Consider the following 27,924-nt stretch of genomic DNA (forward strand, 5'->3'; position numbering starts at 1 on the left):
GAAACTGTGTTAAATAATGCGTGGTCGCGGAAAGAATGAAAAGAAAAGTTGTAAGGCGTCATACACCTTGAAGTTAAATAGGAGCTGCAGGCACGCTTCCCGATGACGTCACACGAACACCCCCCCCCCCAAAAGGTTGTAACCGGAAGCGGAACTCCGGTTCGTTTAATCCTGAGATCCCCCCCCCCTCCCACGTGATGTTTATAGGACCAATCAGGTGCTCGGGGCTCACCTACAAGAAAGTTTGTGAGTTAGTGTGGTTCGGAGGATGTGAGAAGCAAATGAAGTCGCCACTTGAGGTTTTTAATATTTAAATGTGCTTAAAAACAAAATAAAAAAATGGAGCCGAGCAACCTCCAGAGACTCTTCTGCGCCTGTGACGTCAACCAGTCAGGTAAAATCGAGTTCGAGGACTTCACGCTGGTGTGCCGGGAGCTCAACGTGCCCGACGCCGAGGTCCAAACGCTGTTCGGCAAGTTCGACGTGGACGACGATGGCTGTATCGACTACGGCGGCTTCTCGTCCAGGTTTCAGGAGGTGTTCCAAGCGCGTGGCTTGGCGGCCGCTCCGGGGATGGAGTTCGCGGCCCGGTTCGATGCCGAATGTGTTCTGTCTGAAAGGTGAATTGGGCTCCCGTCAGTCGGCCATCGTTTGGTTACAGCATTGGGTCATGAATACATCGCTGTATTTATTAACAAAGTAACTGCGAATGGTTGCTGTACTCGAGTAGATTTTTAATGCGCAGTGGTGCCTTGAGATACGCGTTTAATTAGTTCCGTGACCGTGCTCTTATCTTAAAGTGGACTTGACAATTGCAGTGGTCTTCTGACTGGACTCCCCAAAAAGAGTATTAAACAGCTGCAGCTCGGGTTCTGACCAGAACAAAGAGGTCTGAGCATATTACTCCAATTCTAAAGTCTTTACACTGGCTCTCAGTCAGTTATAGAATTGACTTTAAAGTTCTGCTGCTGGTCTATAAGTCACTAAATGGTTTTGCTCCTGAGTACATGAAAGAAATGCTAACAGACTCGGGTCAAATAGAGTCCAAAGCAAGCATGGGGAAGCAGAATTTAGTTATTATGCTGCACGCAAATTTAATTAGTTTCCAACAGAAGTCAAGTCAGGCCCAAATGTCAAAGTTAAAAACGATATTTTTTTCCTTTCCTAATGCTTATGACTGAGCGTTTTCCATTTCTATATCTTTTGTGCACTGTACGTTTTTAGTCATTTTCATTTCTTTGGTTTTAAAATGATTTTGAGCTGTTTTTTTTTTTGTTTACTTTGCTGGACTTATTTTTGCTTTGTTTAAAAATGCTTTTAATTATGTAAATCACATTCAGTTACCTTGTGCATGAAATGCACTATGTATATAAATTTTCCTTAAAACATCCATCCATTTTCTGAGCCGCTTAGCCTCACAAGGCTCGCGGGAGTGCTGGAGCCTATCCCAGCTATCATCGGGCAGGAGGCGGGGTACACCCTGAACTGGTTGCCAGCCACTTGCAGGCCACATACAAACAAACAAACAACCATTCACACTCACATTGACACCTACGGGCAATTTAGAGTCGTCAATTAACCTAGTATGCATGTTTTTGGGATGTGGGAGGAAACCGGAGAAACCCCACCCAGGCACGGGGAGAACATGCAAACTCCACACAGGCGGGGCCAGGGATTGAACCCCAATCCTCAGAACTGTGACGCTCTAACCAGTCGGTCACCGTGCCGCCGCCTTAAAACATTCATATCTCAAAACATATTTCCCCATTAAAATGAATGGAAAAGTAATTAATCCATTACAGTCCAACCCCAAAAAAAACCTAAATTTAAAAAAAAAAAATTTAAAACACATTTTTAAAAAGTAGCAGGATATTGTAAAATATATTCATTAAAAACATAACAGAATAAAATGTAAAGATATTAACTGGTTTTATGAAGTGTATTCAAGCCAAGAGGCCCCCACAGACCACATGAGTAGCCTGCAGGCCTGTTCTGAAAGAGCTCCCCACTGATGGGATCATGGGACATTGTGATTTCCTAGGAATGTTATAAAACTGATCGTTGGAAAATGTAAAGTGTAGCATACTAATATATTCATATTTTTTCTTCCTTTAAAATCATTAATTATTTTGAGAAGTCATCAGTGTCTTCACATAGATTCATTTGTTAAGGGTAATTTGAGCAAATGCTATTTCAAGATTGATTGCAATTTTCACTTTCTTGGGAGCCATACTGAGCGCTAATTGACGGCAAAAAAACCCACAAAACCGCTGAAAGAAGCGTTGTGCGTCGTGAATCACGTTTACGCGATGTGAGAGATGCTGAAGAGCCGCATGGACCCAAGCAATATTTGTCCAAAATTTTGTGAACTGAGGTTCTACCAAGATGTTCCGGCATAATTGCACCCCTTTTTTTTTTTTTCACACTTCACTGGAGTAGTGGAGAGGGTCTAAAGCGCAACTCAAGTCATTCCTCGGAAGTTAAGGCAAAAAAAGTAAATGCAAATCAGCCAAGCAACGACTTGTATCTTGAGAAACTCGTAAATTGGGGCACTTGTAATCTACTTTCTACTCTTGACTTTGTCCAAATAGGATTGTTACTTTTTTTTTTTTTTTTTTTTTCAACCTTTGTGGATGACGAAAACACATGAATTGAGAGAGGTCAGTTTGCAACGTTAGCAAACATTATTACTTTTAGTGCTACCAGAGTATATTTGTTTGACACAAGTATCTAATTGTACTTTTGCTGCCTATGCATTGAATTGTGAAGGAAATTACTGCTCATTGTTAAAACGGTTGTAGTGATTGACCTGATTAGAAGACGACGAGGGCTACTGTTTTATTATGCGACATTATTGTCAGCAGCATTCCAAAACAATTCAATATTTCATCACAGCTAAGTACCAATTAATCTGAATAATAAAAACATTGTTAAATGGATACCTCTGTGACCGTGTCAATCAAAACTCCAAATTATCATCTCTGTAAAGAAAGAATATCCAAATCTGATCTTGAATTTATCCGTTCATTTTCTACACTCTAGCTCTTTTCCACATTATAGTTGCGGATGAGCTGGAACCTATCCCAGCTGATTTATTTATTGTAACATTATGGGGCCAAAGTCTGATATTCAAATGCCTAACTCTGCGTACTCCGCCTGTCGTGCAGTCTAAGAGAACAGCTGGCCGACCTTCACCAGACCCTTCAGGCGTGTGCCAACACAATTGCGCTGCAGCAGTACGAGCGAGTCATCTTCTCTGTGGTCAGCCAAAGTCTGGACAACAGACTGGAATGTGACCAGCTGGAGGCCAGTTTGAGGCGGTGAGAACCCATCATGTATCAGTAGGTTCCTCAAAAATGTGGCTGTTTTGTTGGAAAAAGTTATTTAGACCGTGTTGTACTGTATGTAAGGTTGCAAAAATTCAGGCATTTGGAAATAACAGGAATGTATAGAAATAAAAAAGACATTTTAAAAGTTGAAGGTTGGCTCGGAATAAGCAAGTTAAATGGAGTTGGGGACACTTGCATTGAAGACTTCAGTCAGAACAATGGAGGAGAAGTATGGGCTACTGCGTTTACTTCTCTGCATGTGGCTGCCGGTCACCGTCAGTAGACAAAGTTTAGTCGAGAGGAGACGAAGGGCAGCAAAAAAATAAATAAAATGGACCACTGCAGCAAAGTGGAAGCTGTAGACTAGCGTTTTCCAACCTTTTACTCAGGCAAAATCTCATTGCACAACACTGAAAAAAAATACAAAGTCAATAAGTACAGTGAAATGATCAGGAGCTTTTCTCAATTTATTCACAAATATTTACTCGGTGTGAAACAAAAATACAGATGATAGATCTGCCCAGTGAGATTACAAACGCCATTCTCATATTTAGCTATTATTTCCTTTCTTTTTTCAAAGTGTTGGGTAATACGATAAGGCATTTTAACCACACTATAACTAGTAGTTTTCAGTTTCTTTGGAACCATTCGGGTTGACCTATGCAGCAAATTATCTTTACGCCGCATGAGGAAAAAACACGACTGAGCCATCTGCGTCCATGACTGTTCATGAACCAAAATTCAGTTTGTAAACTTCATTGTTAGTGAAATGAGGTTCCACTATACAAGCAACAGTACCTGTTCGGCACACGGAGCGACACGACTGAACTGGACAATTGCGAACAATTTACAGTCTGGAAGTCACACCCGCGCACCAAGCGACTGACCCTCGCACATATCCCAACTCACAATGGAAAAACTGTGACCCCTGGTGGTCAGGAAACGATGTTTTGAGGCGCCACATATGCTGTACTGTTTTTTTTGGGTTTTTTTTTTTTTTTTTTTTTTTTTAATTTTATTTTATTAACGCAAAAGAGAGGAGACCGGTGGGAAATAAAGGAGCGAGTGAGATTTTTGTCTTGAACGCTCGTGCGATTCGACATGGCATTTTCCATTGTCCGTTACATCTGCAACGTTGTTCGGCTGTAATTCAGAATTCGCAGGAAAAATAGCAGCTGACGGTCGACCACTCATGAAAGCCACCAGCAGAACCCTGGACACTTGGCGACAGTTCATTTGCGTTCGGCCGCAACGCTTGGTGTGTGGCAGACGTTAGTAACTGTTTTGTTGTCTGTCAATAGAAAGCAGAGCTGTAGAGTGTCTCAGTGGTCATGTGATGAGCCACGCACAGTAGACGTGACCGTATCGGGTCACTCTCCGCTGTACACTCGGTCGGCTGACGCGTGTTTGGCACCATTTTGTAAACAGTAATTGCGCTGCGATCGCTTTTATTATGAGTTGCCAACATCCTGGTTAGTATTTCCTACTTGGCTCTTGTGATCCTGTTTTGTCAGCAGCGTAAAAGGCCAAGTATACTGGGTGTCTAACAAATGTATTCACACGTGGATTGGGTTTAACTTGTACTGAGACATTCCGATGTTTATGCAACTCCAATTGTGTAGTTTACTACTCTAAAACAGTGTTTCTCAACCTTTATTGAGCATACAGCATTTTACATGATACAAATCTCACTCTGTACAGCCACACACAAATGTCACAAAAAATATATACAGTACACGGAAACAATTATGATCCCGTCTCAAGTTACAGTTCTCACAAATTGTCAAAGCTATTATTCTGTTATTTAAATGGCAACTGGTGTAAACACTGTTTAATTGTGCCGTCTAGTGGAAGCGCATTTCATTGTTATGCCTGTCTAAATGTTGCTGACGTGGATGCATTTTTCGACCAATTAAGTTAAATTGGATAATATCCTGTGGCACATTTGTTGCGATAACTGTTTTGGTTCCTTTATTTTCCACGACACACAACTCTACTGAAATACTCCCACAAATGCAAACAATTTCTTACAAATGAGATAACATTATCATCAGAATCGGTGACAAAGGGCAACCTTGGTGGAGTCCTCTCTCACCGGAAACGAAAAGTCCGATTTACTGCCGGCAATGCGGACCAAACTCTGAGACTGGTCGTACAGGGACCGAACAGTCCGTATCAGGGGGTTCGGTTCCCGAAGCACGCCCCACAGAACTCCCCAAGGGATACGGTCGAACGCGTTCTCCAAGTCCACAAAACACATGTAGACTGGTGGCCTTGCCACCGAGGAGCTTTTTAACCACCTCTGTGACCTCAAGCCCAGAGATAGGAGAGCCCGTCTCAGAGACCCCAGAAGGCGTGTCGGTGGAATTGAGGAGGCCAAAAAGGCCCGATAGGACTCCTCCTTCAGCTTGACGGCATACCTCACCGCAGCAATGGAGGCGCGGAACATGGTCCACTCGGACTCGATGTCCCCTGCGACGTGGGTGAAGTTCTGCCAGAGGTGGGAGTTGAAAGTCCTTCTGAGAGGGGATTCTGCCAGACGTTCCCAGCAGACCCTCACAATACGTTTGGGCCTGCCAGGTTGGACCGGCATCTTCCCCCACCATTGGAGCCAACTCACCACCAGGTGGTGATCAGTTGACAGCTCCGCCCCTCTAATCCCCCAGAGTGTCCAAGACATGCGGCCGCAAGTCCGATGACACGACCACAAAGTCGATCATCGGACTGCGACCTAGGGTGTCCTGGTGCCAAGTGCACGTGTGGACACCCTTATGCTTGAACATGGTGTTTGTTATGGACAATCCGTGATGAGCACAGAAGTCCAATAATGGAACACTACTCTGGTTCTGATTGGGAGGGCTGTTCCTCCCAATCACGCCCTTCCAGATCTCACTGTCATTGCCCACGTGAGCACTGAAGTCCCCCAGCAGAACGATGGAGATCCCAGCGGGAGCGGTCGCCAGGGACTCCAAAAAGGGTGGCTACTCTAAACTGTTGTTTGGTGCATAGGCACAAACAACAGTCAGGAGCCAGGACTCGTTCTGGCTATGCCCGGCCGGGCCCCATGGGTGCAGGCCCGGCCACCAGGCGCTCGTCGTCTTCGAGCCCCAACTCCAGGCCTGGCTCCAGAGGGGAGCCCCGGTGTCCCGCGTCCGGGCAAAGGAAAATGTTTTCCTCTGTTTTGAATCATCAAAGGGGTATTTAGAGCCGTGCTTTGTCTGGTTCCTCACCTAGGACCTGTTTGTCATGGGTGACCCTGCCAGGGGCATAAAGCCTCAGACAACTTAGCTCCTAGGATCATTGGGACACACAAACCTCTCCACTACGATAAGGTGACGACTCAAGGAGTTTTTTGTTTGTTTGTTTGTTATTAATTTTTTTTTAATTTTTTTTAAATGTACGAAATAAAATAAAAATCCAATGGAGATTTTATATAGCAGACGTTTGCAATTGTATTTTAAAGTATTTGGTTGTTAGTTGAATGATTTACAAGTAGATTTTAATGTTTTAAAGAATATTTAAATATAAAATACGTGATTTACAAGTAGACCTATGTATAAAATCTTTGTTTTCTATTGGATTTTAAACTTTTTCAAAATTAAATTAAAGTTCGCAAAGTCGATGTTAAATAGTAATGAAATCAAAAAAATGTATTCCCCCCCCCCAAAAAAACTTAAAATAAATGATCATTGCATAATGTTGCTTATTAAAAAGCAAGCGAGCTACAATAAAAACCAAACGTTTCCAGCTTTTGTAGACAGTAGCCTTTTCTTCCAAAAACCTTTTTTGAGATGTTGAACACTAAAATGGAAAAAAATAAAAATAAGCAAGCTATCAACTCCTTACTGCTGGTGCTTGTATAACAAATCACCACGGATGTTGATGTAATAAATCATTGCTCATTGGACTGCTGTCAACACAGATGAATAAACACCTTTATTCTTATGTATTAATAGTTCCTGTCATTTTCATTTTGAAAAAAAAAAAATCGTAGCATTAATTTCCAGATACTTGTGTTACCAAAAAGCTTGTCAGTTGTGTGATTATGAAAAAGCATACACAATGCAAGTTCTAATCTGACGAGTGCGGCTTCGTATGCAGTAGATTAAACCCACTTTTAATGGTCAGCACAAGCAGAGAGAGAATTTTTCGAGCCTCTGTCATCGGCGTCAAAATTGTTCTCGTGCCTCAGTGACCTGCCGCTACGAGGAACAGAGGAGTGCCATTCCTCGCTCCAGGAAGTAGGTCGAAACAAATGTTGCCTGCCCTACCTGTTCTTTAATATGCTCGCTGCATTGCATTCACACGTGCATTTTTACCACTCTGCTTTTCACTTTGGAGCAGGGTCGTTCATCTTTTTTAATTTTTTTTTTTTTTTTTTTTTTTTTTTTGTGTGCCTTTCGTGTGGAAGCAGAGTGGAGGACATGAACAGCAGTCAGCTGTCCGAACTGGAGGACGACATGCAGAAGCAACTTGCGGGCACTGAGGAAAGGGCGAGGACTGAGGTGAGTGCTGGATTTGAATAAACATTTGATGATGACCTCATACTAAACCATTGGTTTTCAAACTTTTTATGCTATTTATTTAAAAAAAAAAAAAAAAAAAACACACACAAAAGTACCATCATGGACAACAATAACATACAGAAGTGTTGATCACAAATGAGACAGATGTTGTATTCCTAAAAAAAAAAAAAAAAAAAAAAAAAGTATATTTAACATTTACTATTTATCATAAATGATCTGACTGAGTGAAAAGTAGCAGCGTGTACAACTATGCTGTTGGTGCTAAAAATGTATTGCAATAAAAGTATAAAAACAGTTCTTAACACATTTTGACTGATCTTTCAAGACCCACAGAATATTGCGTTCTGTAACAATACAAGCGCCGAACCTACCGAAAATAAAGAGTAAACTCTCTTCTTTCTCCATTTTTTTCTCACGATCGTGACACAGACTTTTTTTTCTACTACTTATATTTCCATTGCCAACTTCCAACCTGTTGGCATTTTTCTCCCTCATAATCGAAGCGACAAGCTGAGCTTCACCCCCTACTTCATCTTCTACTCAAAAGCTGTGCTGATTTCAAATCCAAAGCGATGCAACACCGCCATCTACAGGCATCTCTTAGTCATTGCAGTAGTTTACAAACCTGATTTTCATTGACAAGCTGAGCGAGACCCTTATATACTGTTCAAGTATGAGTACTCAGTAGCTGCTGTGAGCCACATGCACACAAAGAAGCTTCTGTGATGTCAGGTGAAAGATCGTGTTTCTCTGAGCGCTTGGCTTTTGTGTCCAAAGGAGCACAAGAAAATGGAAGAAGTCTTGTGGAACATGCAGAGGAAACACGAGAACCAGATTGCAGACCTGCAGGCCACAGTGGACCGGCTTTTACAGGTACAGTAGGCGCCAGTCTCACCGCTCTCTTCGTTCAGTGTAAACACATTGGATAACTGCGTGTTGCATAATTGACATGCATAGTACTACGGAGTTTAATGTAGTTTTTGCATTTCTAATTGAAGCTGCATGTTGGACTACTGTATTTTTTATTAAATTTTATTTATTATTTATTAAAAACATGTTTTTATTGGGACATCTAGAAACACAACACAGATACATAACAGATGTGGTGAAAGTAGAGGTGGTCTACTCAAGTAGAAGTAGATACTGAAAATAAAATACTCTGGTAAAAGCAGAAGTACTGATTCAACGACATAATGTAGTTGAGTAAAACTAAAAAAATAATAATAGGTTTTTCAAGTACAAAAGTAGAAATACATTTTTGCTGTTAGTTAGACAATAAACATTTTGATAATATTAATTTGAGTGCTTTTAAAGAGAGGAAAATTCAGCCAAAAATAAAAATCTCATCTGAATGTTTTTTTTTTTTTCAAATTTTTTTTTTTTTTTTAATGCGAGAAGCTTTTTTAATTTGTGCACTCACTTTCTGGTTTGGTTGCTTTTTTCCCCCACCCAATAGAGATTTCATGCGTAGCAAACAATGAGAACAAAATGTGTGGCAGACTTTCTTTGGCTCAGAAATGTGAACAAAAACAAGGTTTGCTTTACGGACGACGGAGTGAAACAATAAAATGACAAATTTGATAAATGATCACAAATGATCCTCAGTGTGATGAAAAGAAGCTGCTTAAAATGTATGAAAAGCTGTACAGAGAACCAAATACATTTAAATTGAAGTTAAATCCCAATTCTGTGGTTATGTGTCCAAACTGATTGGCTGTTTCACTAGACTGAGATTGGATCAATTTCTCACCGTTACCAAACGACTGTTAAGTTGATAGCACCTCTTCTTAGTCAAGTGAATGCGCAATTTGCATGTAATTTTCTGCGTTCCCGAACCACAGGTCTGTCTTTCCCGGTTTTGAAAAATGGCGTTATTCTACACACAGTGCATGTATAGTATTAATTAAAGTAAGACCATAAACAGTTAATTAAGCAGACAATGTATAATATTGCACACAACACTGTTCATGGTATTGTTGCTGGTGATTTTGGAATGAAATTTATAAGGCTCATCCTGCTGTTAACTGGAGATTAGGAAGGAGTAATGAGCCCGTTTCATTGTAAATTCTTTAAATTGGCGCAATATATTGGCAGTTACCTGAAGGCACGTTGAGCATTTTCAAGAGCCACACGCCTCATGCATTATAACAAAACCAACTGAAACCCACATTACCAAGCACTTGGCAACAGAGGTAATAATTTAACTCCCGCTAAGGAAGAAACCTTGAACAGAATCCAGTCTGTGGCGCAATCGTCCGTCAACATTAGAACATTAAAAAAAATTTTTTTTAAAAAAGGCATTACGGTTTAGCACCACAATTCTGCCAATTCTGGTGTTTGGATAGCTTCCAGCTCTCCATCAACCCGAATGAGGAAAAAACATTGAGTTCTGGTTAGAAATCAAATGGTGCAATGGTTGTAAAAAATCTCGCCTGCAGATGGCGCGTGTTGACTGTAGACGAGAGAGCCGCAGGACCAGTTTGTCTGCTTCTAAATTTGTCTCAAGACTCACTCATTCATTTACTGTAAATGAAAAGCTGCACACAAAAAACTGAAATGTAGATTATGGGGTAAAAAACCTAACCCTAGCTTTACGGAAGTCGCAAGCTATGTTCATTCTTTCAATTGTTTTTGTTTAGAGCCAAGCGGCGTCTCAGTTTGCGCGTTCCAAGGAGGAGGAGCTCAGTTTCAACCAACGCGTGGGCAACCTGTCACAGGTTAGTTCAGTTGCGGGAAGTTGAGGACGTCCCGGCCGCACGCCTCGCTCAACTACGGCGCCGTGAAATGTTCCCTCAGGAGAACGAGCTGCTGCGCTCGTCTTTGCTGGAGTCCCAGACAAACGTCGGCGTCCTCCACACGGAGCTGGACAAGCTGAAGAACATGTACGCCGACGAACGGGCTCAGCACGAACGGTGAGCGCTCACCTGCCAGCCCCACGCACCGGATTTGTATTTTCTTCTCATTTTAATGTCCTCCTCACACCTTTCGTATTTGTGTTGACAGAGAAACAAACGAGTTAAAGAGGATGGTGATCGAGTATGAGTCTTACGCCAGTCAAATTCAGATTCTACAGTAAGTTTGTCTTTGTTACACAGCATCAGGAAATGATGGCTTCTTATTACTGGCCTCACCTATTTATGCAGCTCCTCTTTTTTTGCCAAGCGAGTTCCCAAAAATGTTGACATTATTTGAAGTAGGAATATCTGAGAAAATGTATACACATATAGAGTTGATCAGCCATTTCACAAATGTTCATCCATCCATCCATCATCTGAGCCGCTTATCCCCACAAGGAGCGCTGGAGCCTATCGCAGCTATCATCGGGCATCAGGACATCCTGAACTGGTTGCCAGCCAATCGCAGGGCACATAGAAACAAACAACCACTCACATTCACACCTCCGGACAATTTAGAATCTTCAATCAACCTACCACGCATGTTTATGGGCTGTGGGAGGAAACCGGAGTGACCGGAGAAAACCCACGCAGGCACGGGGAGAACATGCAAACTCCGGGGATTGAACCCCGGTCCTCAGAACTGTGAGCCAGACACTCTAACCAGTCGTCCACCGTGCCGCCCACAAATGATCAGACACTCATTTTCCTTTTTGGTCGCTTTAACTCTTTGAATTCGTTAGCCTAATACTTTATTGCTAAAGTAACATTTTTGAAAAAGCACAACAAATAAAGAGTCCAGTTTGAATTTAACATTTAACTTTATTTTTACACATCCCATGAAAATTTGAGATCTTTTGAGCCAAAATTTGCTACGTTATTAGACCAAGAAATTATGTCAAATGTTATGCAAAATTCTTTCCAGTCTTTGTCACTCTAACATAAAAAAATATATATTTTAAAAATGTGTTCTAAAAAGTCAACTATGCTCTTGGGTTTTTTGAAACCGAAAGTATCAATCGATGTTTCTTGGCAGGGACTTGAACAAGCAGTTGTACGACAGCAACGACAGCTTGCGTTCCGCTTGGGCGTCAGAAGAAGCTAAACGCGAGGCGAGTTTTCACTCTCGTACAAATTGCACAATTCAACACAAACAATGACGAGAAGTCGCCCGTTCCGTTCTCTCGTCCGTGCAGCTCCCGCAAAAGAATGAAGTCCCAGCACGGAGGATGAAGCCCATGAGGCAGAGCACACTCAAACGCAGCAGGTGAGGTCAAACCACAAATTGTTCAGGAAGTGCACACATTTTGGATTGAGATTTAAAAAAAATAATAATTTTTTTAAATTAGTTTAATGACAAGTAGCAAAAGACTGACATTTGTTATATTAAAAATAGTTATACACAGTCTCATCTGCCATTTTCTTTTATTCATTAGAAAATATATATATTGGCTTAATAAAGTGTAAGTTGTTTGAGATATGAACTGAAAATATATGGCATTTTTCATTTGGATATATATATTAAAAAATATATTTCTAAATGCTTATATAAGACCTAATGACTATTTAAAAAAAGTGTTTGACATTGTTAGATATTAATGAAAAAAATATCTGCCATTTTATTTAGTAAACAAAAATAATAAAACATTAAAAAAATGTATCCCATTTTCTTGTTCATTGAAAAAAGAATACAAATGATCAAAGAAAGTGCCAGAAGATATGAATCCGTTATTCATTATAATAACTCCATTATTCATTCCGTTATGAATAATGGAGTTGTTTTTGTGTTTCGCAGCTTAGAGTCGAGCAACTCGACCATGTCCATCGTGTCCTTGTGGGCAGACAGATACCTGGACAGCGGCGTCTCTCTGCCCTTGGACACCACCGAGAGCTCGACCAGCGACATGGACATGGACACGGACATGGACACGGACGACGGGCGAGGCTCCACCGAGACCGTCCACCGCAGCTACTCTTGCGCCCACTCCGACGGCGAGGTCAGGGAGGGGAGGGGGTCGCGCGCTCTTACAGTTCAGGCGCACTTGTGAGCCCGCAAAGAATAATTCCGATTCCTGTTTTTCTTGTCTGTCGCAGTTATTGGACGTCAAGTCTGAGGCCGGGATGTCCTTGGCGCAGAGCTTCGGAAGTTCCACCGCGTCATCCATGCGAAAACAGTTGTCTGCATTTGCTAAAGAGGTAGTCACACCTGCCCTTGCGTAAAAATGGAAAGTCATTACCATACCGCATAAACAGCTACATTAGCAAGAAGGCTTTGTTTATTTCCATCCGAGCATAAAGCCGGTAGAGTTGCTAACATACAGGCCGGCTATCTCTCTCGTGTACGTCTTACGATTGTCGTGTTCGGCGCAGACGGGGGTGGGCTCGGACGGGTCCGACACTGGAGGACGCCGTGCCCATGTACAGCTTGGTCTTGGCGGGAGACGCCGGAACGGGGAAGTCCAGCTTCCTGCTGCGACTGGCGCTTAACCAGTTCAAAGCGGATATACAGACCACGCTGGGTATGTTGACCACAAACGCTTCTTGAAGAAGAAGAAACTGAAAAGTGAAACTGAATTGCACCACTACACACTTCAATAAACATTATCTGACATCACATCTGAAATAACACTAGCCAGCTACTGGCGTAAAGCCTAATTGGGTCTTTTTTTTTTTTTTTTTTTTTTTTTTTGTCTGTGTCAGGGGTTGATTTCCAGATCAAGAAGATGCTTGTGGACGGACAGAAGACCAACCTGAAAATTTGGGACACGGCTGGACAGGAAAGGTGCCACAATCACCCACCAAAAATAAATACTTTTAAATTCACAGTTCTGGAAAAAAATTAAGAGACTGCTGCAAAATGATCACGTGTATGTGTGAGTAAAATGAATGCTTTTTAAAATTTATTTCTGAAAAGTATATTTAATGTAATTGTAAGCCAGTGTAAATTTAAATACAACGCAACTATACTCGACAAATATTCTGTACCCGATAAATAAATAAATAACTCAGCTACTGTTACACTGCACAGTTGAAACATTTAATTTGGTTATTCTTTTGCATACCACTAGACGGAACCCATGTGGCAATATATATATTATAAAAATGTGGTAAGAAATGATTAAAAAACAAAAAAAAGTACTTTTGACAATTAGTTTTGTATTACCAGGAAAATAGTATAAACATGAAAGACAAAAAGTAATTTTTGTTTAGAAAAATATTACAAAGTTGTAATTCTTTAATAAAGTTGTAGTGTTACAAAAATAAAAATAGCGATTTCCACACACATATACTGTAAATGCATCTTTAAACAAAAAAATCGCTGAGTAATGTGTATAACTTAATTCCCGTAGTACTGCGTTGTTTTTCTTCCTTGGTACGAAGACGTTTCGTTCGTTTGCAGACGTGAGCGTATAATAACAAAGTTTTGTTTTCCCCTCGCCGCAGGTTCCGCAGCATTGCCAGGTTTTATTTCCGTAAAGCTCACGGAGTTCTGCTCTTGTACGACGTGACGTCTGAGAGCAGCTACCTCAACATCAGAGAGTGGCTGGACCAAATCCAGGTACTTTTTGTGACGCTCTTTAATTACGCCTCACCAAAAGAACTTGTGTCACGTGACGTTGTTCATCCAGAATGCCACTGAGGATAAAGTGCCCGTGTGCATTATTGGAAACAAGGTGGACATGAGAGAGCAGACGCCCGCCAAACGCTGCGTCAGCACTTTGCACGGAGAAAAGTTGGCCACGGTCTGTACTGCATACTACACAATACACTGCAGTGGTTGTCAAAGTGTGCAAGGCAAAAGTATCACTGAATTAAATGTTCATACTGGGCATAATGTTACAGTGACTTACATTTTTTTAATCCAATCCAATACAGTACATTTAAGAGTTCCATTGTACTTAGCTTTAAAGTACAGTACATTTGGATTTAATATTTTAGAACTGTTTGCTTTCAAATAAGGGATTTTGGTCCAATTTTTGTTGAAATGCAGTACATTTTAACTGAATCATTCAGTACATTTGTTTATTTTCCTCTGTTTAAGTGCAGTGTTAGTGTTCAATGTTACAGTGGCTTACAATAATATTCAACATACTTTTTAGGAATAAAAACACTGCAGCCGTCTGCGCTACTGCATTTTGGTGTTGTCATGAGTGTGATACTTGGTGAAAAACCTTTGAGAACCACTGTACTGCTTGTGCGTGGATGTTTTTTTTGTTCGTGTGTTTGTATGTTCATTTATGTGTACTTCTATGTTTTTGTGTTTACGTGTGTGCGTGTGTGTTCAAGAATGCATTTGTTCATTTATGTGTGTGTGTGTTTGCATGTATGTTTATATACAGGAAGTCCTCGATTTACGAACTAGTTCCGTTCCTACGCTGAGTACGTCATAACTCGAGGACTTCCTGTATTCATTTGTGTGTGTGTGTTTGTATGTATGCGTATGTTTATTTTTTTCGTGTGTTTGTATTTATTTGTGCTTTCCCGTGCATGTTAATTTTCTTGTGCCTATGTTCATGTTTTGTGGATTCGTCTTTGTTTTGGTGTGTGTTCGTTCATGCAATGAGCGTTTGTCCGCTGTTGTCGCAGACGTACGGCGCGCTGTTCTGCGAAACGAGCGCTAAAGAAGGAACCAATGTGGTGGAGGCGGTGCTCCATTTGGCCAGGTTGGTTTTATTTATTTTTTTAGTCTTTGTTTGCGTTTGTAAATCTAGTTTTAATTGACTGACTTTGAGTGTGTTGGTTGTTCCCTTTTAAAGAGAAGTGAAGAAGAATGTAAAGGTGGTCAAACCCAAAACGTCTCCAGTGGAACTTTCTGCCACCAACGCCAAGAAGACTTTAGGCACATGCTGCCGCCTGTAGACACATGGCAGGATCAAGTGATTTGTATTTTTTTATATAGATGTATTAGAATTTTTGGTCATGGACTTTTTTTTTGATGGGTTCATCCATTCACTACACTTTGAATGAAGTTTTCTCTCTATTGCCTGGAAATAGCACTTTTAAAAATACCAATATACTCTGTGATCATGTTTATATTCGATATATTTTTGCATGTAAATAGTTTTACTGATTCCACAGGTCCTGATTAATCACGTCTTACTGAATTACGAACCCAAATTTATTTTTGTTTTTGTACTACAAGAACTGCACGATTTGTTCTTGAATATGAAGGAGAACGAAAAATGTTTTTGAGCTACTTTATTAAACCTCAATGTACACACAACATTACAGTCTGAACACAGTCATGACTGGTCAAAGCACTTTTTTTTTAAAGAACAAAAATTTAAAAAAATTTATAATAAAATCTTCTGGAAAGATTTCTGTCTGAATTATTTCGTTTGTCTTTCCTGTAATATTAACCCTTACATACTGTTCATTTTCCATACAAAGTATGATGAATGGATATTCTTGGTCCAGGTCAAATATGGCAACCAGTCTGTATTCAGTACCTGTGTACGTATACTTACCTGTCACAATAGTAGGGAAACAAACTCTGCCTTTATAAAAATAACGTGCATTTTTAGGTTGAAACTGTGAGAGGTATTAATTAACAGCATGTTTATTACTGCGGTTGTAGTCAGCAGTAGTGTGCAACTGCATTATGAAAATCCAGAAGTTGTCCATAGAACTGGATGTCATGTGATGCAAGTGTACCTAATGTTATGGCCGGGCACATAGAGTGTATGACCTACATTCAATGTATAAACGAGCCACTGAGAACCACAATTGGGGAGGGGGGGGCGTTTAGCACAATAGTGGTCTTAATCCAAACAGCCATCAAATTTTTCAATATTTCATGAAAGATTTGACATATTTTCAAAATGCTTTGTTTGCTACCAGGTCAGCGTTGCAAATGAGAACATGTTCTCAATTGCCTTGCCTGGATAAACAAAGGACATGTAAAATCAAATAAAATTCACCTATACTGACATGCTGAAGCACTACTTCCTTTCTGAGGCTTCTATCAATCTCTGAATCTTACTTTCTGGGATGTTTTTGCAGGTGGTGAAGCCTGGTTTCATCTTGGAAGGAGGAGTTGACAGTTTTGCAGTGATGAACCAGGAAAAGTGAATATTGGAACTCAACCTCGATTTAGACAAGTATTCATCTGCTACATATGCCGTTGAACACTCATGCACTTAACGTCAAAATGGAGTAAGACCACTTTAGTTCTCAGTGGCATAAATAAGAAATGATGATGAAGTAGTGTTCAGTTCCTCGCAGTGAGGATGACTGACATCACTAAGCTGCCCAGAGCCACCACCAGAGCGCCGAGCATCAACTTCCAGGAGATGGTCTAAAAACACAACAAGCGCTGTTTAGTATTGGATTGTGCTGACGTGGCACTTTTCATCTCACCGATGTTGTCTTGTTGGAGGCGAGGAGAAAAGGTGCAAGGTTGTCTCCGAGCACCTCTGCGGGCTTGGCTTTCCATTCTCGCGTGGTTTCACCCCCCGACTGCCGCTTCACCAGCTTGGAAAGTTCAGCGTGGATGGCCTGCACGGTGGGATGTATATTTCAATAATACTAATAATAATACACAAAAGTCTTTTTTTTTTTTTTTCATATGAGTTTGTGGATGACGTTCCTGGGAATTACAGTCTCTCAGGACCTGAAGTGGGAGACCAACATCAACTCCATCCTCAAAAAGGCCCAGCAGAGGATGTACTTCCTGCGGCTTCTGAGGAAGTACGGCCTGCGACAGGAGCCGTTGAGGCAGTTCTACACAGCGGCCATCGAATCAGTCCTGTGTTCATCCATCACAGTCTGGTTCGGTACAGCCACAAAAAAGGACAAACTCCGACTGCAACGGACAATCAGGACTGCCGGAAAAATGGTCAGTAGCCCCCAACCCGCCCTTGAGGACTTGCACGCTGGCACAACTAAGACAATTAAGAGCATGCAAAATCCTCTTGGACCCCCCACATCCTGGTCACCGCCTCTTCCAGCTCCTTCCCTCAGGTGGGCGGTCTCGAACAATGCAAACTAAAACAAGCAGACATTCCAACAGCTTCTTCCCTCTTGCCACTGAATTGCTAGAGGCTAAATGACTCTCCGTATTGTTTTTAATGTTTTTATGCGTAAAAAGTATTCATTGTCGAACTAGAGCGGCTGCAACTACCGGAGACAAATTCCTTGTGTGTTTTTTACATACTTGGCAAATACAGAGGATTCTGATTCTGATTTATCCATATTCTAAATTTGTATAAATCACCCCAGACTCTTATCTTCCCCACACTCCAATTCACCTCTACCATACTCTTAAAAACACTTTCTATATGCTTAAACACACAGTAATGCATAGTACACTATGTACATTTTAGTCCGTATTTTTAATATTAAATACAATAAAAGCAGTGCCCTGCGATTGGCTGGCAACCAGTTCAGGGTGTACCCCGCCTCCTGCCCGATGATAGCTGGGATGGGCTCCAGCACGCCCGCGACCCGAGTGAGGAGAAGCGGCTCAGAAATTGGATTGATGGATGAACCATAAAAGCACGGCTGTTTGCTGTAGTTTTCAAAATATCCACAAGATGCCAGCAGAAAATAAAACTGTGCACTGTACTGTATAGTACATGAATAATCCAAATCATATTTTAACCCAAGACAATTTCAACTGTATTAGTTCTTCAAAATTGTATTATATACTATACTAGTAATTCAAACTATAACATTGTTGGGCTTTTATGTATTTATTTATTTAGTCTATTTAATTTCTGAAGGTCAAATCATTTAAAACTAAATAGATTTGTTGTGCAATGTTCTTGTCAGCTGCTTGTGTTTCTGAAATATTTCTGCAGGTTTTCCGCATGCACGTGACAAGAAATAAATAAATTGGGACACGCAGCCTAACGTGTCCTCTTTGTTCACAAAAGCGTGCGTGTTTGCTCACGTTTAGTCATCAGTGTGATTTTCTGCCAGTGCAACTGTTGCTGCTATCCGCCGTCGTTGAGGCCCAGGTTGCAATTACCAGAGCGGAAGATATTTTGGTTTTGTCTCAAGTCTAGACAATGAGCAGACTCAGACTTTGGGTCAGCTTACTGTTCTTTACACAGTAACAGTGCGACATAAATGTTGCGCTATGATCTAGCCCAGTGTTGTCCAAACTACGGCCCTGGTACCATTTGTAGCCCACCGACTTTTTATTTTATTTTATTTTTTTTTTTTTTAAGCAGCCCGTGGCTTATACGAAATTAATAAGTGAGGCCCACCGATCTACGTGGTTGAACGTGAGGTTGTGGGGTGTTGTAAAGTCGCAGATGTCATATTACATAAGCTTTCACAATACAAATGACATTTGTGGGTACGAAGTGAGATACAGCTGGCCGCCACCAAGCTGTACCAGTACAATCAATAACACCGTTGGCTGGTCAAAAGAGGGCACTAACCTGCCTACCAGTCAGCTGAGTCACCTTGAACAAGACAAAAAGTACATATTGTAAATGAAACATTTACATAAAATATTTCTAAATAGGTCTATTTTTAGATGAGCAGGATATATATATAGTTATTATAAGCAAAATTGTTTTGTCCATCTCTGTTGTCTGATTTCGTGAAGTGCTTCTTCCCGTCTGGGGGCACGCCAATCTTTACCCTTTGACTCTCACTAAAAGTTTGACATGCTCAATAGAATAAGGCCCAAGGTGGGGTGCTTACAATCCAACGCCCTGAGCTAGCCGACGTGCCAATCAGCAACAGCCGGATGTGACGTCGGTTCCGTGTTCTGGATTGACGAGTTCAACTTCAGTAGTTGAGATGATTGGAAACGCACTAGCAGATGAGCAGAACTTCGACGTAAAAGAGCACGGACGTAGACAGCATTCCATAACAGGCAGTGGGGAGTTAGACCAACTAAGTCAAGGTCTAACCCAACATGGATTTAGACATAAATATGACTCATTTTTATAATTCTGTTAATAATGCAGTATATGGCCAACTCTCAATATTCACACATCATTTAGTAAAATGCGCCTCAGAAACGTAATTATTTGCTCCGCTTTCTGCTCCGTGTCAAGGTCAACTTAATAGTTACAGATTGCGCTTGTTTTGGTTGTAAATCTGGCGATGTGATTCTGCTGCTGCTCAGTACAGGTGCCCTTGGAAGAAAAAGTCTAGACACCCCTGATTTAGTGAAGACTGAGCGTCCCAAAAAAGACTTTTTGTCCATGTGTTGACTGCATACTGACGACAACTTAAACAACTCATAAGTTGTTTTATAAAAGCTACATACAATATATGGAGGCAATGTGATCTGTAAGTTGCACATATGTAAATAAAAACACTTATTGAAATTGCACTTATTTTTTTTTAAAAGCGCTTCAGATTGCTCATATGATTTAAAACAAGATTTGCAACAATAATCAATAAATGTGAATATTTTCCAAATGTACTTGTTATTATTTGTACCCCCCCCCCCCCCCCCCCAAAAAAAATGGGAACATTTGGAATTGTAGTTATTTATAGCTTATCATACAACGAATAAATTGATCCGCCCCACTTTGGGGCGAACCCGGTCCTTGAGCTAATGAGTTTGACACCCGATTTAGCTTGTGTCAATGTTAGTTGTACTATTTTCGCAAGCTGCTTGTTCACGCGTCTGTCTCCGTGTGTTTCTGTGGTGCAAAAGAAAAGCCAAACAAGAACGAGCCTTTCACAGAGGTTGCCATCTAAAGTGCCGGTGTCAAACTCAAAGCCTGCAAGCTCCAGGCCACCGCATCATGTTTATGAGGCCGACTAAAGCTAATAAAGTGTGTCGAGTCCATGTTTCTTGTCAAGTTGATTTGTTCTTTTTATTTTGAAAGAAACTCTGTACTGAAATTGTAATTTTTCTTCACTTTTAATTTGGCAAAACATAATGGTTAGCCAGCGAATATACGACAGCGCTGACTTTGCTGTTGTGCCCATTGTTCTTTTGATCCTCCCCGAGCTGCTTCACCTCTTGATCTATTTTTTAATCAAAAAATATAAATTACACCTACTGTCCCTTCTCCCTTGGAAGCAATTTACCTACCTCACATAACTTTTTTTTTTTTTTCTACTGACATTTCAAACATTTAAACTACGGTGGTCGAGAAGAAGGCTAAAATTATTATTCCAGCCAATTAGCCTGTTTTCTCAATCACTCTGCCATGGCCAAATGACATGTAATGGTTTGTTTACTATAAGAATGCTTGACATGGTGAAAAAGTCTTCTTACCCAAAATGTCAGTTCACATGAATTTTGAATGACATTTTGAATCTACATGGGGGGAAAATCTCATTTTACACCTCATTTTAGTACTTCTACACACACATAACGTGAATGTGATCTAGATAAAAGAGTGACCCGCACACAGACACACACTCACACACACAAATCAGTGCGGCGGCGGCAGACAGACGACTTTGGGATACAATAACATGGAAGAATTTATTTAAACAATCCTTTTGTCAACATTTTGGCCTTGGAGGAGGTCAGCGTTTTGTGTCTGATCCTTGCTTGCCACGATATCTCAATCAAGTGGGTTCGTGGTTACATTGTGACCTTCACAAGTAATGATGTGCTTATTGGGGCTTATGAATGTAAACTAAGAATAATAGGTCAAGTGAGCAGTGGTGGGAAGTAACAAAGTACAGATATTTTGTTACTGTACTGTACATAAGTCGAGTATTTATTTGTATCCCTTACATTTAAAAACTAGATTCCCTGAAGGCACATGGGGAGAAATTTAAATAAAACTTGATTCTCTGTGCGCACCAAAAAGTTTCACGTGAGCATGAGGAAGTATCACAAGTGCACCAGAAAGATTCTCGTAAGTATAAAAATGTTTCACGAGCGCACCAGAAAGGTTCTCGTGAGCACAAGCAAGTTTAACAAGCGCACGATAAAGTTTCTTGAGTGCATCAGAAAGTTTTCCGATCGGCACCATAGAGTTTTCGTGAGCACAAGAAAGTTTCTCCTGCTCACACCACGTTCAAATTCAAACTGCAAACTCTGAGGCAAGGCTCGTACCCTAAGACAGAACTGTGAGGCATACGTGCCAACCACTAGGTCACCATGCCGCCCCTCACAAAAATTATTTTTGCATTTATTTTGTGTATATGTCCTACTACTTACTTGCGCACTGTACTTGCTGTATGTGTCAAAACCTCCTTTTCGACTAAAATGAATAACTTTAAACTCCAAATTCTGCCGTGAGTGTTAAAAAAAAGTTACGTTCTCTTTATCTGAAATGTTATGGACTTTGGTGTAATTCTGTCTCACCTTGGTGGTCGGCTCCAGTTTCAAGGCCTTCTTGAGCAGCTCCATGGCCTCTTTGTATTCACTCAAGTCTGACAGGATCTGGGAAAACAGCACAGAACATTCAGAGGAATTTCATTTCAAACCCTTGCAGCAGGGATTCCCAATCAATGGGCCGTTTCAATACAGGCCCTATTGTGTGTGTGCGTGTATTTTTATTTTTTTTTAAATGGTATTCCTTTCTAAATAAATAAAGCAAATGTAAAACGACCTATTTACACAAAGATCGTGGACGGTATAAAAGCTTTGCCTTTATATTTGATAAGGAATTTGACATTTCGTGACCTGAGGGTGAATTTATGAGCCTATTTGTGACTTGTGTGATTCGGTACAGAAAAAAAAAATAAAACATTTAAATGTCAATCATCTGTTCAAAACGGTCATTTTATTACTAATAGCGACGAAAGTCAGCTTGATTCTTGATTGTGTTGTGAGTCTTCAAAATAGCTAGTTTCTCTCATTGAAATACTTACGGTTCCTGTCTTGCTATACGTCAGCATACCAACTGTTAGCATGTTAGCATTTAATTAAATTACATTTGAAATTTGACAGACTAAAAGGGCATAATGTCACATCTTTAATCCACATTGTGGTTTCCCTACTCAAGGTTGCTATCTTGCTGTTTGTTTGTATACCAACTGTTAGCAGTTTAGCAATTATCATTTTAAATGGTACCCAACTGAAAGGCACAATATAAAACCCTTTATCTCCTGCCATGTTTTTTTCAACTCACGTTGCTATCTTGCTATATGTTAGCATGTAAGCGTTTGATCGATTCTTATTTGGAAGCGTGCCAGAATAAAGGACATGATGGAAAATCTTTTCTCCAACCTACTGTTTTCGGTACTCAGGTTGCTATCTTGCTATATATTGTCATAATAACTGTTAGCGGGGTAGCATTCGATCAATTGTCAATTCAAATATTAGCACACAACGAAAGAGCATGATGGAAAATGGTCTTTCTACCTTTTTTCTACCCAATGTTTTTAACTGTTAGCAAGCTAGCATACAACCTATCTTGGTTGGCTTCCTCTTTAGCAACTGAAAAAGTTGATTAGCTCATCAGGTTATTAGCATACTAGATCTTAGCATGCTAGCTGTTAGTATCTATTTAAAATAGTTCTCCAGGGCAAGCCCAACTGTCAACAAATGCGTCACAAATGCCAGGTTAGATGTAGCTACAGGTAGCAGGCCCATTTCAAATTGGGAATTATTATAATATCAATGAAATAATACAAAATATAAATAAACATATTGTCAGGAGAAACAAGAGCAACTTTGCATTGATGGAGAGTTTTGTACACTGTTTCAGGGTGGATTTTGTTTCAATTGGCGTCATCCATCTTTACAGGGACGCGTAGGGGAGGGGGGTAGCGCCTCACCTTGCCCGCCCTGTAGAGAGCTTTGACGTTGTTGGGGTCGAGGGCCAGGACGTCGCGGCTGGCATGTAGCGCCTCGTTGTACTGCTCCAGTTTGAGCTGCGCTGCGGCCAGGTTGTTCAAACACTTCACCCTGTAGTCGCGCACCTCCTGTTCTTCCCCCTTCTCGCCATGACCAGCATCTGAGGAAGACGTTTGAGACACACAGCAGAGGTGAAAAAGTCACCGTCGCAGCAATAAAGGCGTCCCTGCGGGTGTCGTTACGAGGGCGGCTACTTTTCTAACTGGAGCCGTGCGTTGTGTCCCTCCTGTGGTTTCATCATTAAAGCCAAAGCGGCCGGCCGAGTCCTGCAACCACACCGGTATCGAGCTCTTGTTAGTGGCTCTAAAAGCATCATGGGTAATACTGCACTATTTTTGGGAGACACGTCTTCTCATACAGTAAATCTACACATCAATCTCAATGGGTTGTTTAATTGGGAGAAAACTGGTGTTAAATCAAGTTAAACGGTGAAAATGCGGGGACTCTATAAACAGTGTTCAAGAGTGAGTTTCCACAGAAACATGCGCCTGTTGGTCTTTGAAGGCTCATGGGGGAATCTTGAAACAGTAACGAGTCCAAGCAAGTCATGTAAACAGCTATGTGTATTTTTATGGGTCAGTGGGGATGGTGTTCACTTGGGAGTTTGAAACAGTCCTGAGAACTGTCTGTGTTTCCACCACATATACACAAGTTCCTGCAGAAACAGGCACCCGGGGAAGGCTCATGGGAGAATCTCGAAACAGTGACAAGGTAAAAAAGCATATAATCATAAGGAACAGAAGTGTCGACAATGTAGCAAAATAAAGTTTGTTGAATATAATTTCCCCACAGGCCCTTGCCAACGGCCCCAAGATTTCCCCAAACATGTCAGGAAAAGTGATGTATAAAGTTTTCTTTGATTTAAACTAGGGGGCACAGGGGACGACTGGTTAGAGCATCTGCCTCACAGTTCTGAGGACTGGGGTTCAATCCCCGGCCCCGCCTGTGTGGAGTTTGCATGTTCTCCCTGTGCCTGAGTGGGGGTTCTCCGGCCACTCTGGTTTCTTCCGACATCCCAAAAACATGGATGGTAGGTTAATTGAAGACTCTAAATTGCCCGTAGGTGTGAATGTGAGTGAAAATGGTTGTTTGTTTATGTGTGCCCTGCGATTGGCTGGCAACCAGTTTAGGGTGTACCCCGCCTCCTGCCCGATGATAGCTGGGATGGGCTCCAGCACTCCGTCGTTTGTAAGTATGAAGTGGAGTTAAGAGGAGCGGAGAAGACGAGAAGCAAACTGTTGTTGTTTTTTTTAATCAAAAACTACAAAAAAGGTTTTCACCTTTTTTCACCTTTTTTTAATGTGACGAATGTGGGAAACCGACACCGACAACAGTAAGAGCCAGACGCTATTTTACTATAGCGCAATTGTCCATCAGCTTTAGACAAGGACAACGCAGTGAAAACGTGGAGAATGACACGAGTGATGCTTTTCGTCAGGAAGACGTGCGTATTAAAGCAGTTCAAATCGTAAACCGTATTAAATGTTGATAAATGTTCTTAACAAGTGAAAGTGTTGAGATGATTCCCTTGTTACATAATAACCCTCAAAAACGACATTAAAGAAGGAAATATGCTAATTTCTAGACTAACTTTTAAGTTGATGGTAGACATTAATATGATGAATATTATTCAATGGATAGGGAGAATGGGAACATTTAAAAACAGTGATGTAACTCGTAACTTAAGCTGTTCGATAATTGTAACAGGTTTCAAAAGACTGTGAACTGACATGAAAATAAAACTTGTGTGTATAGTTAATGAACAGGATTTAAGGGTTAAAGACATCATTTTGGTTAGAGCTCTGATATTGGATGTTATTGGATAGTGCCGGTGTACCTAATAAAATGTCAGTTCCGCCTGACAGTGTCAGGACAAGCCTGAAGGATGCGCGCGACTGCAGTGACGTGCTCACTGCTGGTGTGTCCTCATCTGTGCTAATGTTGTGATTTCGATGCCGTGATAGTGAACTCCTCAGCGAGTTCATGTGCTCGCTCGCTCCCCGCACATCATTGACCAATTACGGAGCGGTTCATGTTTCAGTCTCGCCTCCTTCGCTGGCATGTTCCTCTGCGGCCATGTTGCCCTCCCTCGCGACGATTAGTGCCATTCAGAAGGTGGGAATAATACGCTTGTTGATTAGCGATGATGATGCAAAAAAACAATTAGGCAATTTACCACAGTACTTGGCTTTGACGATGTGATTCGTGATGTGGCTAGCTTATTCCACCGATACGTCTTCTTTTTCTGACACACCGTGGAAATACAGTGCGAAATGAACCTCTGCTTGTACAATTAGAAATTTGAATTTTAAAATAAAATAAGAAAATACCTCTAGAGCAGCGATTCTAAACCACTGTGCTGAGAGATCATCAGGTGTGGGAAGGGCAATTCAACAATTTCTTAATTGGTCCGAAAAGGATTATTGACTACAAATAATGTATCTTTGTACATCTATGCCAGTGACGTATGGTGATAGGCAAAAAGTTCATTTTGACAACACTTATTAATCTAGTTTTTAGTCATAGTTGTTTTCCTGAAATGTTTTTGTCATCTAAACTGAATTAGCTTTAGTCTAGTTTTAGTCAACACAGTAAGAAGGAGCTGCATTTAGTCAGGCCAATAGCTACGGCTAATTTTAAAGAAATTTGCTTTGTCACCATCTTGTGGCATCTATAGGCACTTACAAACCTTTTTGTGTGGGCGTCAATTACGCTTGGATTTTCGCGAGTTCCGGCAGGACTCGGATGATGGTTGACTGTACAGTGGTCCACCGCTATTCACTGGGGTATAATGTGTAAAAAGCTCGTGTGTGGCTACGACGCGGGTACCTCTGCTGCCGCAGGTGGTGAGCACGTCCAGAGCCATACAGTAGGCTCGTGCGGCCATGCCGTACTCCTCCCTCTGGAAATGGAAGTTCCCTCGCTCCCGCTTCTGGTTGGCAATACGGATGCGATCGGATACCGGCAAATTCAGCGGATCTGGTTTGTCTCTGACGTGCAGCAGCTGCAGCTGGTAGAGCAGAGGAGCCCAGGCGGGGATGTCGGGCTCTCTGGAAATGACAAAAACATCCAAATATATATTGTGACAGAAGGGCTCATGTCGAACCATAGATAACTGTCCTCTGGTCAACACAGATTATTTCAAACTAATCAATAATTGAGTCTGTCTGGATCAATCGGTGCACAAAGCGAGTTAACTTCCTCAATGACACGCTTGCCCGGGCGTGATGGTGACCGTTAGTGCAGCTTCTCTAAAGGTCTGCTTTGATAAAAGTAACATTGCCCAATAAATGTAGCATTAAGCGACACACCACTGACTTTGTCATTGACAAATGTAAATGCATTACAGAGCTCTGAAGCTTAAACTGAGTGGGAAGTTCACCTTTTAAATCTTATCATGCTTTGTATTCATGCCAACATCTTAGCGGATCGGACTGGATGTAAAAGCTCTGATTTTACCACTATTATACAAGCAGTTAATTCCACGCGCCGCTCCAGCACGGCATGCAGAGCCCACACTATCACAACAACAGCTTGCCAAGTTGCTAGCATTGTAGCAGGGAGTAAGAATGAACGTTGGTTGCTTAAAGTCATTTATTGACATGGTAGTTGAAGTTCACTGTAAAACTAAACAGACATAACAAAAGAATTACACCGATTGAATGTTCAAATAAATCGCAGCCTTCGTTTCTTTCTTCATTTTTGTTCACAAAAATCGCTAGCTCAAAGCAAACACACAAAGAATTAAAAACACCCTTTACGAGCTAACGAAAATTAGCATTGAACTCGTGGCACTTATAGCTCTCAAAATAATCACAATTTTATAATTTTTCTTTATAACGACTATCTCACTATATTCAAACAGGCAATATAACAACACTATCTGGCATATATTCTTCAAACTCTGTGAAAAACGAGTTATAATAACAATATTCGACAATGACCTTTTCTATTTTTTTGTTACTGCAAGAGTGACAAAGCAGGCAGGAGAGTACTTGGTGTATCATCTGGCAGGAATTGGGAGACTTGGTGGTGGAACCTCAAAGTACAGGAAATCATACAAGGAGAGAGGTCAGCTAAGAAGAAGTGGGACACTGAAAGGATCGAGGAGAGGAATACACGGAGGCATGATGTAGGGTGAAGGTAGAGGTGGCAAAGGCCAAACAAGAGGCATATGATTACATGTATGCCAGGTTGGACACTAAAGAAGGAGAAAAGGATCTATACAGGCTGGCCAGACAGAGGGATAGAGAAGGGAAAGATGTGAAGCAGGTTAGGGTGTTTAAGGATAGAGATGGAAATGTGTTGACTGGTGCCAGTACTGTACTAGATAGATGGAAAGAATACTTTTGAGGAGTTGATGAATGAGGAAAATGAGAGAGAAGGAAGAGTAGAAGAGGCAAGTGTGGTGGACCAGGAAGTGGCAATGATTA

At 41.1% G+C, this 27,924-nt stretch overlaps 2 protein-coding genes across 6 annotated transcripts in view; one reads left to right on the top strand and one right to left on the bottom strand.

Annotated features, from left to right (window-relative positions):
• The first annotated feature begins 217 nt into the window (after window positions 1-217).
• On the top strand, window positions 218-16,095 carry rasef2 (RAS and EF-hand domain containing 2). The gene is made up of 17 exons (XM_061677797.1): window positions 218-620; window positions 3,168-3,320; window positions 7,744-7,834; window positions 8,633-8,728; window positions 10,495-10,572; window positions 10,652-10,767; window positions 10,859-10,927; window positions 11,786-11,861; window positions 11,946-12,016; window positions 12,545-12,746; window positions 12,844-12,948; window positions 13,154-13,268; window positions 13,450-13,531; window positions 14,194-14,308; window positions 14,379-14,492; window positions 15,337-15,413; window positions 15,507-16,095. Exons 1-17 carry the CDS (start codon window positions 340-342, stop codon window positions 15,607-15,609), a joined length of 1,944 nt encoding a protein of 647 aa, XP_061533781.1. The 5' UTR covers window positions 218-339; the 3' UTR covers window positions 15,610-16,095.
• fkbp16 (FKBP prolyl isomerase 16) overlaps window positions 15,934-27,924 on the bottom strand; it is a 41,274-nt gene continuing 29,283 nt past the window's right edge. The window contains exons 4-9 of one of the 5 annotated variants that reach the window (XM_061677794.1): window positions 26,321-26,541; window positions 23,413-23,591; window positions 21,995-22,072; window positions 19,140-19,163; window positions 17,110-17,247; window positions 15,934-17,047 (exon numbers count right to left, since the gene is read on the bottom strand). In XM_061677794.1, coding sequence (XP_061533778.1) covers window positions 16,961-17,047; window positions 17,110-17,247; window positions 19,140-19,163; window positions 21,995-22,072; window positions 23,413-23,591; window positions 26,321-26,541 — 727 coding nt within the window. In that variant the 3' untranslated portion in view covers window positions 15,934-16,960. Of the gene's footprint in view, window positions 17,048-17,109; window positions 19,164-21,994; window positions 22,073-23,412; window positions 23,592-26,320; window positions 26,542-27,924 lie in introns of those variants that run through there. The other 4 variants (XM_061677795.1, XM_061677796.1, XR_009768617.1 and 1 more) reach the window with 4 other exon arrangements.

This window comes from Phycodurus eques, chromosome 5, assembly GCF_024500275.1.
Source record: "Phycodurus eques isolate BA_2022a chromosome 5, UOR_Pequ_1.1, whole genome shotgun sequence".
NCBI lineage: Eukaryota > Metazoa > Chordata > Actinopteri > Syngnathiformes > Syngnathidae > Phycodurus > Phycodurus eques.

Coding starts and splice junctions, on each gene's coding strand:
- rasef2 (XM_061677797.1), top strand. CDS start 340: ATGGAGCCGAGCAACCTCCAGAGACTCTTCTGCGCCTGTGACGTCAAC. Junction 7,835..8,632: donor AGGAAAGGGCGAGGACTGAG/GTGAGTGCTGGA, acceptor TTGTGTCCAAAG/GAGCACAAGAAAATGGAAGA. Junction 10,573..10,651: donor GCGTGGGCAACCTGTCACAG/GTTAGTTCAGTT, acceptor ATGTTCCCTCAG/GAGAACGAGCTGCTGCGCTC.